At 37.6% G+C, this 12,389-nt stretch overlaps 1 protein-coding gene across 3 annotated transcripts in view; it reads right to left on the reverse strand.

Moving 5' to 3' along the window:
• Positions 1-12,389, reverse strand: part of LOC127416430 (trafficking protein particle complex subunit 8-like) — a 90,089-nt gene that overhangs the window by 60,803 nt on the left and 16,897 nt on the right. For 2 of the 3 annotated variants that reach the window (XM_051655795.1, XM_051655792.1), the window contains exons 3-5: positions 9,356-9,439; positions 6,757-6,846; positions 2,655-2,829 (exon numbers count right to left, since the gene is read on the reverse strand). In XM_051655795.1, coding sequence (XP_051511755.1) covers positions 2,655-2,829; positions 6,757-6,846; positions 9,356-9,439 — 349 coding nt within the window. The remainder of the gene's footprint in view (positions 1-2,654; positions 2,830-6,756; positions 6,847-9,355; positions 9,440-12,389) is intronic. The other variant, XM_051655794.1, reaches the window with a different exon arrangement.

Genomic DNA, 12,389 nt, shown 5'->3' on the forward strand with positions numbered 1-12,389 from the left:
CAGACCCTTGATTTTGACAGAGGGAGCGAGCCTACTCTAATGTATGCTTATGGCAGCTCCATATCCCACAATGCAACTCGATTGTGACGTGACAGCAGATTGCACTTCATAAACCCCATACAACTCTAATGTATGATGGAAGTGAAGTTAGGTCAATTAAGCGGTTTAGAAAAGTTATATTGAGATTTAACAGCATAATACTTGAAGCTACCTGTTTATCACACAGTTAAAGCCTATGTGCTCATTGTTATGTTAACATTTTAATTTGTGTAAATCTTGATTAATCCTTTCTAACATTTCATTGTAATGAAAAATAAATAAATTAAATATACTATACTAAAGCCTCTGAAATCAATCTCCGAAAACATTGTTTTCTCGGGTGCAAAAATCACTAAATAATTCCACAAATTTACATAAGCCTTCAACATGCTCCAAGTGATCAAGGGTTAAGGGTGTTCCAGTCAAACCCATTGCACACCTTCCGCCAGCAGTGGACACTCAGGCAACTTAAGCAGTGATGTACATCCGAGTCAATAAGATGGAGTGAAGTTTGTGAGGGAAGGGGATAAAAATTTGAAATGGAACACAGCCAAGATCGATGGATCGTTACACCCCAATGGGTAACTTCTTCAAAGCAGTTCTGTGTGCTAGCACTTTGTCAGCCCCTCCCACTTCTGCTGCCATCTAAATTTTCAGTAGTTCACATACACCTTAGCCAAATACATTTAAACTCAGTTTTCCTGACATTTAATCATAGAAAACATTCCCTGTCTTAGGACAGTTAGATCACTATTTTAAGAATGTGAAATGTCAGAATAATAGTAGAGAGAATTATTTATTTCAGCTTTTAATTCTTTCAACACATTCCCAGTGGGTCAGAAGTTTACATACACTTTGTTTCAAGCTTCTCACAATAAGTTGCTGTAATTTTGGCCCATTCCTCCAGACAGAACTGGTGTAACTGAGTCAGGTTTATAGGCCTCCTTGCTCGCACATGCTTTTCCATTTTTGCCCACAAATTTTCTATCGGACTGAGGTCAGGGCTTAGTGATGGCCACTCCAATACCTTGATTTTTTTGTCCTTAAGCCATTTAGCCACAACTTTGGAGGTATGCTTGGGGTCATTGTCCATTTGGAAGATCCATTTACAACTGAGCTTTAACTTCCTGGCTGATATCTTGAGATGTTGCTTTAATATATCCACATAATTTTCCTTCCTCATGATGTCATCTATTTTGTGAAGTGCACCAGTCCCTCCTGCAGCGAAGCACCCCCACAACCTGATACTGCCACCCCCATGCTTCACGGTTGGGATGATGCTCTTCGTCTTGCAAGCCTCACCCTTTTTCCTCCAAACATAACGATGGTCATTATGGCCAAACAGTTCAATTTTTGTTTCATTAGACCAGAGGACATTTCTCCAAAAAGTAAGCTCTTTGTCCCCATGTGCACTTGCAAACTGTAGTCTGGCTTTTTTATGGCAGTTTTGGAGCATTGGCTTTTTCCTTGCTGAGCAGCCTTTCAGGTTATGTTGATATAAGACTCGTTTTACTGTGGATATAGATACTTGTCTACCTGTTTCCTCAAGCATCTTCACAAGGTCCTTTGCTGTTGTTCTGGGATTGATTTGCACTTTCCGCACAAACTACGTTAATCTCTAGGATTCAGAATGTATGGTGTTTATACTTGCATACTATTGTTTGTACAGTTGAACGTGGTACCTTCAAGTGTTTGGAAATTGTTCCCAAGAATAAACCAGACTTGTGGAGGTCCAAAATTTTTCTTGGTTTTAGCTGATTTCTTTTGATTTTCCCATGATGTCAAGCAAAGCAGCACTGAGTTTGAAGATAGGCCTTAAAATACATCTACAGGTACACCTCCAATTGACTCCAATTCAGTCCTATCAGAAGCTAAATGGCTAATTGCCAAAAGGCTTGACATCATTTTCTGGAATTTTCCAAGCTGCTTAAAGGCACAGTTAACTTACTGTATGCAAACTTCTGACCCACTGGAATTGTGATTAAAATGAAACAATCTGTTAGTAAACAATTGTTGCAAAAATTACTTGTCTCATGCACAAAGTAGATGTCCTAAACGACTTGCCAAAACTATAGTTTGCTAATATGAAATCTGTGGAGTGGTTAAATTTTTTTTTAATGACTTCAACTGTATCTGTCTGCACATGAAAAATGTATCTTCCCTGCAAGAAGCTAAAAAAAATAGTAAAAGAAAAACAATGGATGTTATTTAAGAGCTTGATGTGCTGTACAGGTCAATAAAATGCAACCTAGCTCCTAATATACCCAATATCCACTGATATATGGTTGCAATCTTACTAGATATACATTTTTACTCTTAAACCATGTGCTTGGTAACCTTGCCCAAAGGCAAAAAATAATACCGCTGCACCAACAAGTAAAGGCACTTTTTGTTTATAGTTTAATAAATAATTTTCATCATATCTTTAATTAAATATTTTTTTTATTTAGCATTTATCAAATTGTATTCTCTTTTCTATCAAACCTTAATGCCTGAATAAGAAGCAAAAAATAAAAATAAAAATGGTACTCTAATTTTAATTGTAAGTAGCTTCACGTTATATGGCGGCACTAGCGGGCATATGTCTAGAGACAGAGAACAAGAGACAAACATACCTCTGCTCATCTCCGTCACTGATGTCGTGGAGAAGGACGTAGTATTTGAGCGTGTTGGGAATGAACCACTTGGGATGGGTGTATTCTCCACTGTGCTGGATTCGGTGCTGTTCCTGTGAGAGCTTGAGAAACTGCTCTGTTGGCAATGCCTCACGAGATGACACCACTAGCATACCTGCATCAGAGTTCAGGATATTTCGCTCACGATACAGGAAACAAAATAGATTGAGAATTAGAGAGAAAGTGTTAAGAAAACTGGAGAAAGGAGGGTTATAATTGCAATAAAATAAATATTCCTGGCCAAAAACAACCGAAAATCTGGACAGGGTTGAAATTTTTTTTCTACTTCATATACAGTTGTGCTCAAAAGTTTTCGTGCAGAAGAATGCAAATTGTCTGCCAGTATTTTCTGATAACATGCTGCATTCATCTTGCCATCAATTTTCACAAGACTCCCTGTGCCTTTAGTGCTCACACACCCCCAAAACATCAGTGAGCCACCACCATGCTTCAGAGTGGGGATGGTATTCTTTTCACTATAGGCCTTGTTGACCCCTCTCCAAACATAGCGCTTATGGTTGTGACCATAAAGCTCTATTTTGGTCTCATCACTCCAAATTACAGTGTGCCAGAAGCTGTGAAGCGTGTCAAGGTGTTGTTGGGCATATTATAATTTTTGTGGCATTGGTGCAGTAAAGGCTTCTTTCTGGCAACTCGATCATGCAGCTCATTGTTGTTCAAGTATCGTCATATTGTGCTCCTTGAAACAACCACACCGTCTTTTTCCAGAGCAGCCTGTATTTCTCCTGAGGTTACCTGTGAGTTTTTCTTTGTATCCCAAACAATTCTTCTGGCTGAAATCTTTCTTGGTCTACCTGACCTTGGCTTGGTATCCAGAGATCCCCAAATTTTCCACTTCTTAATAAGTGATTGAACAGTACTGAGTGGCATTTTCAAGGCTTTGGATATCTTTTTATATCCTTTTCCATCTTTATAAAGTTCAATTACCTTGTTACGCAGGTCTTTTAACAGTTCATTTCAGTATCTAGCCTGTTCAGTGCATCCATGTGAGAGCTAACAAACTCATTGACTATTTATACACAGACACTAATTGCAATTTAAAAAGCCACAGGTGTGGGAAATTAACCTCTAATTGCCATTTAAACCTGTGTGTCACCTTGTGTGTCTGTAACAAGGCCAAACATTCAAGAGTATGTAAACTTTTGATCAGGGCCATTTGGGTGATTTCTGTTATCATTATGATTTAAAAAGGAGCCAAACAACTCTGTGATGATAAATGGCTTCATATGATCACTATCCTTAAATAAAAGACCAAAATCAATGCCAAAATTTCACAATTTCTGCCAGGGTATGCAAATGTGTGTGTATATATATATATATATATATATATATATATATATATATATATATATATATATATATATACATATACACACACACACACACACACACACACATATACATACACACACACACAGTATATATATTATACATACTGTATTTATAATTTATTTATTTAAAATAGGAATGGGCAGATAGACCTTGAAATATATATATATATTACACACACACACACACACACACCGATCAGCCACAACATTAAAACCACCTGCCTGAGGGGGCCTGGGCAGCTCAGCGAGTATTGACGCTGACTACCACCCCTGGAGTCGCGAGTTAGAATACAGGGTGTGCTGAGTGACTCCAGCCAGGTATCCTAAGCAACCAAATTGGCCCTGTTGCTAGGGAGGTTAGAGTCACATGGGGTAACCTCCTCGTGGTCGCGATTAGTGGTTCTCGCTCTCAATGGGGCGCGTGGTAAGTTGTGCGTGGATTGCGGAGGGTAGCATGAGCCTCCACATGCGGAGTCTACGCGGTATCATGCACAACAAACCAAATGATAAGATACGCGGATTGACTGTCTCAGAAGCGGAGGCAACTGAGACTTGTCCTCCGCCACCCAGACTGAGGTGAGTAACCACGCCACCATGAGGACCTACTAAGTTGTGGAAATTGGGCATTCCAAATTGGGAGGAAATGTTTTTATTTTTTTTAAACCCACCTGCCTAATATTGTGTAGGCCCCCCTCGTGCCGCCAAAACAGCGCTATTCTTCTCACCACAATTGTACAGAGCAGTTATCTGAGTTACCGTAGACTTTCTTAGTTCGAACCAGTCTGGCCATTCTCTGTTGACCTCTCTCATCAACAAGGCATTTCCATCTGCAGAACTGCCGCTCACTGGATGTTTTTTTTTTTTTTTTTTTTTTTTTTTTGGCACCATTGTCAGTAAATTCTAGAGACTGTTGTGCATGAAAATCCCAGGAGATCAGCAGATACAGAAATACTCAAACCAGCCCGTCTGGCACCAACAATCATGCCACGGTCCAAATCACTGAGATCAAATTTTTTTTCCCCATTTGGATTGTTGATGTGAACATTAACTGAAGCTCCTGACCCATATCTGCATGATTTTTTGCATTACACAGCTGCCACACGAATGGCTGATTAGATAATCACATTGTGGTGATGGGGGCGTGGCCAAGCGACGTCTGTGGAGAGCGAGGCCGAAAGAGTAAGAGCGGTAAGGGTCGACACCTGTGGGAAATCACCTCTAACAGCTGTGCTGAAAAGCATTGGAGTGAGAGAAAATAAAGATACCTTTTGAGTTTGATTCACCATCTCCCGCTTCCTCCTTGAAAGAGTGAAAGAACCTTGTCACACCATTGATGATTGTTGGTGCCAGATGGGCTGGTTTGAATATTTCTGTAACTGCTGAGCAGAATTTAGAATTTACTCCGAATGATGCCAAAAACAAAAAAAATCAAGTGAGCGTCAGTTCTGCGGATGGAAACGCCTTGTTGATGAGAGAGGTCAACAGAGAATGGCCAGACTGGTTCGAACTGACAAAGTCTATGATAACTCGGATAACTGCTCTGTACAATTGTGATGAGAGGAACAGCATCTCAGAATGCTACTCTGAGATGCAAGTTGGCGCTGTTTTGGCGGCACGAAGTGGACCTACACAATATTAGCCAGGTGAATTTAATGTTGTGGCTGATCGGTGTATAAATAAACAAATATTATATATATATATATATATATATATATATATAGGAATGGGCAGATACATCATATCTATACTTCAAATATCTATACTTCCGTCTCTTTAATGTTGTCTCTTTGAGGACCGATTCACTAATATTATGACAATGAACTGTCATGACAAGTAACAATGGAGCTATATGCAACATTTATTAAAACAGGATGTGTTTTTGCTGAGGTTAAGGTCTCAATGTGCTATTTATTCACTGTTAAAGGGATAGTTTACCTAAAAATGAAAATGTTCTCATCATTTACTCACCCTCATGCCATCCCAGATGAATATGACTTTTTTCTTCAGCAGAACACAAATTATGATTTTTAGAATCACGGATTTAACCACTGGAGCCATAAGGATTACTTTTATGGAGCCTTTATGTCCTTTTTGGACCTTCTGAGTTCTTGTCACCATTCACTTGCATTTTATGGACCTACAGACCTGAGATATTATTCTACAAATCTTCATTTGCATTTTGGAGAAGAAAGTCATATATATCAGGGATGACAAGAGGGTGAGTAAATGATGAGAGAATTTTCATTTTGGGGTGGACTATACCTTTAATGATCATGACTTTTAAATATGTTAAATGGTTATTATTACCCATGTTATCCATAGAAATTACATATCGATACTGTTCTAAATAAAAACTATTGGTACTGTTATTGATATCTGCAATATTGCCCTTGATAGTACTTGGTCTTGGAGCAAAAATAAAATTAGTGGTACTTCCAATCCCTAATTAAAATTACTTTTTTTATAATACTTATATTCTCATATTATTATATTTTACATGAATTTGTCATTTTATGAAATAATTTATATGAACTAAAATATCCTTAGCATCTTTGGCTGAAAATTTTAGATGGCAAAAGTTTTGGCATCCCTAGTGGTAAACAAAAATAAAGAGGGCATTTTGAGAATGAGAGAAGAGAGAGGAAGTTGGACAGAGTTTTGTGCGTGTGTGTGTGTGTTTTGAAGGATACAGGCCAAGTAGTGATTGAGGAATTCATGCTCAGATGCTGGCATGGACTGCAGGAAGTTCTCCCTGTATGTCTCAAACCACGCCGTTGTTGCTATAAGATAAAAACACAAATAAATATTGTCTTGTTGCAGACGCATGATTATTAGAGGCCACATGACCAGCCCTCAGGGCTGAAGACAAAAGAAGCAAATTATGAAAGGCAAGGATAGAAAAGAGACATTTAAGCTACTACAAATGTTATTATATACACTAGAAAGTATAACAGTCAGATCACATAAAAGTAAAAGAGTAGTTAACCATAGATCAGCATCACATCGCTTGGAAATACCTTGTTGATCTATTCTAGATAGATGTAGAATGTTCAAAGCAGGTTTTGGAACAAATGAACATTCACAATCAATTTCCCCCATTCAATCAATTCAGAAATGTGTAGAAGATGAGAAGAACTTATAGACTAATTTTCACATTAGTTGAGCTCCTTGACATTTCATCTCAATCAATGGGCCTCTAGGAATCATTCATGACAATGGACATGGCATGAAACACTTCACTCCAGCATTACATTTTTTATCTCTTCATAAAGAACTCCAAAGGAACAATGGTAGAATTCAGAAACCATGTTTGCACTGTAAGTGATGTGATTTTGTTCTCGTAAAACATCACTTGCTTGCAGTGTAGATCTGTTGATTATAATCAGACTATTTAGCAGAGACGGGCCACTTCTATTTAAATGAATGGGAGAAATTGGAACGACTAACCATGAAGCTCTAGCGCCCAACGGTCAACGGATGTTGAAAGGAAGTACCGTCTTACAGGTAAAAGAGCCAATCACCTTTTAGATACAGACATCACCTGTCAATCAACTCGCTAACGCGCATGTGCATTAGCTATACTAGCCAGGAAAATTACGTGTTTTAGTGTAATATGAGGCGAAGAAGCACAATTTATGATTCCAGTATTATCAAATTTTATTGCTCATTTGAAATATGTCCTTTGATCGTAATTTTGACCAACTGTTTTTGAGATTTCGGTCTTTCCCCATTCAAATAGATAGGAGCTGCACTGTCATGACTGGAAATAGCCTCCCGAGAGAGTTTCAAAGATGGCCGGAAGTGGACTGACTTGCTAGAAAGATTTTGTTATAATGGCAGCATTCTAGTTGTTGTTTTTTCCCCCGTGGGCAGCTTTGGAGGGTTCTGAAGTACAAATGCTAAGGTTGTCAACTGTCCCGTATTTGCCGGACTGTTCTGCATTATGCACCAAATTCGATTTATTTTCTGGTTTTGGGATTATGGTTGCACAATCAACAGCATCTGGGATTTCATTTCATTTGGACTCTTGTAGCTTCTATGTCTATGCCCGTCACAGTACGGAAAGACAAAAAAAAAAAAAATGCAATAAATCTATTTTAAAAACTATTGGCCGATGAATCGATTAACTGCTTTTTCCACCACCATGGTTATCTGTATCACCAAATTTCAATATTGGTCAGCCTCTAATTATTATTATGGGGTCATTCTGTGTAAACCCAACCAGAGGTCCCCAGCTCAATTTTTGTTTTTGATCATTTTGTTTTATTTATTTATTCTGAACCAGAATCTAAAAGGATATTAAGATATATAAGTTATAGACACTCCAGCTTTGGAAAAAACAACACAAAAAAAAAGTGTTTTACTTAATATTTAGTGACACCATTTGCATAAAGTCTGAATTTACTACTGAAATACTACTGAATTTAGTAATATGCCTACCTATCTCTGTGTAAAAATAAAATAATGACACTGCCACCTTACCTACGGTGATTCTTTTGACAAATAGTTTTGCTCTAAAATCATAGGTGAAAACACAATACACAGTAATCAAAGAGAGCAAAAGAAACAGAAATGCAACAGTTTAAAATTTAACAATAGACCCAACAAACCGCTTTTTTCCCCACAGAGCAGCAGCATATTAAAATGGCAAGAAAAAAACCTATACAGTAAATCAAACAGATTAAATGAGTTACGATTTATTCTGCTTGGATTTCAGATAATTCAATGGCTAAAGTCGATTTCTACTTCACAGCGACTAGACCGGTGGATATACAGAGAGAAGAAAACTCTAAACTACAAAGAAAGGAATGTTTTGACTGACCAAGTAAAATGACTCATTGAAGTGAAAACCTTACAAACAAACTCAACCCAAAGTTCTTTGAAGGAAAAGATTACACTCCGATGTTGATTAAAACTATTGCTAATCACCGTCTGGTTCTCCATTGGGGAAAAAACTGGACCTAATTAAAGAGATTTGGATTCTAAATGAGACCATCATTGACAAATGAATGGATGAGCCAGAAATGAAATCATTTGGGCCTGTGGGAGCTTCAGTACAATGAGTCATTCCCCTTTTTATATTTCTCATGCACACACACATCACACAGACATATCAAGATAAAGGACCACCACCAACATCCTAAGAAGGCAGAGGAAGCTGGATTGGACAGAGGAAAGGAGATTTAGCAACAGTTCTGCTACAGAGAGAGCTGGACCAGGAAATGACGTGGAGAAGGCGATTGAGGAAACCCCTCACACACACTCCTGGCACGGGCAGGAAGGGAATACCTGTGTAGTAATTGGACGAGCTCAGCTGGATGAGTGTTTCTTTCCAGTCAGAGTACCAGGGAACGCTCGCTTTGACCGTGCGGTCTGAGAGAAGAGAGAGGCAAAGGAGAGCCAGACTGGTTAAAACCCACTTACATGGTCACTAAAAGCGTAACGCAGCCAAAACCAACCAACCAACCCACCCCAAACCCAGCACCTGCAGAAGCAATAAGCATGGACAATATGTCAAGACCAACTGTTTACTGTCTATTTCAACTAGGTTTGTTCACTTTAAAAGACCATATGATATTAAAAGTGGAGTTTTGCTACTTCCAAGGATAGGATATACTTCGTTTTTCTGTGTGGTGTTCCATCTTGCACACTGTCAAGTGCTTAGCTTTTCAAAGTATACTCTTTTGACGTATATGCTAGTTCCATTTTCAATTACCTAATGTCATCGTTTTCCACACTATACAGTTTTGGAGAGCATTTTCGAAAGTCTTTGTTTTCCGTGGAAGAAAATGCTGTTTTCAAAATGTGTTTTCAAACAACTCATGAATGATGGCAGCAGACCGTCCATGTGCCTAGAAAAACCAGGCTGTACACTTACAGTCAAACTGTACTGATGATATAATTTGCATCTCACACCAGAGGCAGACTGGCCATCGGAAGAACAGGGACTTTTCCCGGTGGGCCAGCCGTGAAACAGGGCGGCGATATGTCAAAGTGGGCAGCGATATGATGAAGAGGGCCACGAAACGGTGCCGCGATAAGCCGAAGGCAGCCACGATATGCAGAAGGGGACAGCGAAACACACTGCCAACCCCCCCACACGACAAATTTTGTCCAGGGCTGAATTTCGTTCTTAGTACGCCCGTCTCACACATAGGTATGCAGAAAACCAAAGTATACTTTTGTCCATGTCTGTTAGCTTTGATGCCATCATTATGCTAGTGTTCTCCTAAACATTGAAAAAAATTTACTTTTATCAGACATAAGCATTTAAAATTTGTGTTGGTCATGGGGTTTTTAAAAACTGATAGTTGCTGCTGTCTTCTACCATCTTGCCAGGAGCTAAACAGACTAGATGCTGCTCGCCTATTTGACAGAAGTAAACTTTGGAACAAAGTGTTAAACTTTTTCTGATTAGACACTGGTAAGTTCTGTTGCCGTCTCCTGCTGTGAGAAAAGGCAGTTTACTAAATGAATCATAGGAGATGATTACACATTACAAAGAATTAGCAAGCATTACACTTAATTTGCCTTTGAGATGCATATAAAACACAAACTTTTGGTACTGGAGTGGGAGTTATGATCAAAATTCAGAGCAATTTTATATCAGATAAACAGTGTATATACACATCACAATTTACATAGCTCACTGGTATACTAGATTCTGATTGGTCAATTGCAGCACTCAGTGTTAAAATATTTTTTGCAATGCACGGATTCTTGAGATAAGGGACAAAACAGGTTTTAAATCGTAGTTTTTATTTCTTAATACTAAATCAATTTGAAATGGATATCATTGTAGACAAAGGTCTCAGCTAATGAACCACGTAAGGGAACAGGTTTTTATTTAAATGCTTTTTTTTTTTTTTTTTTTGAAAATGTACATTTATTCACTGCATAACTTAAATCTTACTATAATTTGAGTCAACTCTATCAGACACGCTAAATAGCATGCTATTTTAATTTGATCCATCCAACAAGAGTGTAAAGTCTGTAATTATATAATAAGTGTTCAGTAAAGTAGAGTTAAGTGATAAAATACATTATTTTTTTCTTCTTGTTTTTTTTTTTTTTTTACACTATTCTGAATATTCTGACGGAGTTGACAAAACTGAATATTTTTCCCTCTTAACCATGTGTTGTACTCTGGAGCAATTATTATTATTATTATTATTATTATTTCCTCAGTTAAAGCTGCCTCTATAACCTAAACTCATATGGCAACATTATTTTACATTTCTTAACAGAAATTATCACAATGGGATGACGGTGTTGACATGTTGAAGCTGTGGCAACAGTGACTTCAATATTGTTTGTTTAAAATATAAGAAAATATTAAACTTACCAGACCACATGTCCTACTGTTGCGTCCACCATGATCAAGAGTGACTCAAAGTGAGGAAACAACTTTGAAAGGCAGTTTTTTTTTATGGAAAATATAATTTAAAGTTTACTTTGTATTGTTTGATATCTTACAGATCCCTATCTTTCATATGATATTTAGATTTATGAATTTGCATTTTTAAACAATTTGTTTGGCAGTTTCACATTGTGACCTCTTGCTAAGGACGGGTTAAATTACATGTGCTTCCAAGTATAGAGCATGCATTTAAAAAAAAATCTAATGAAATTTTTAAAAACATAAGCAATGAATGCACTGAGTGTACACTTGGCCTTTACATTGAACATTTTCAGTATTTTATTATTATGAATTTTTTGATTTTTAACATAGATGACTTTTTTTATGTAGGACATGTTTTGTCCCTTATCACTCAAGAATGACCATTAAACTCTATATTTGACCATTGTTTTCTAACAGTCAATCTCCAACACTGTGCTAGTTTCATGTCTCTCGTAGCACTCCATGGTCCGTGTCTTCTCACATAAAAAAAATAAATACAAAAATACAAAATAATAAGAAAAAAAAATCATTTTGTAAACCATCAGAACTTTCATCTCAATTTATTTATTTGGTAAGTAGTCATGGTCATGTAATAAGTAGGATAATGTACAGTCAGACGGTCAATGAGTGCGTTTAAATGCACAATCTTACACCTATTACGCTTAAGCCGACAACATGTGTGGTCATGTAAACACATTAAACAGCTTTCCTTTATCGGTGCAAGGTCATAAACGGCTTAAGAATAAACAGATTTTGCGCATATAAACACCTTAACCGGTGTTCTTACCGGCTTATCCAATGTGTGCACATGCCTCTTCTCGGTTTGATATCAAACGCAGAGAATGACGAGATTATTTCAAATGTCATGTTAGTACGGATTTCATGCTTTGTCAGATTTGTTAAATAATTGGATTTTTAGGA

This window comes from Myxocyprinus asiaticus, chromosome 25 (assembly GCF_019703515.2).
Source record: "Myxocyprinus asiaticus isolate MX2 ecotype Aquarium Trade chromosome 25, UBuf_Myxa_2, whole genome shotgun sequence".
NCBI classification, from domain to species: domain Eukaryota; kingdom Metazoa; phylum Chordata; class Actinopteri; order Cypriniformes; family Catostomidae; genus Myxocyprinus; species Myxocyprinus asiaticus.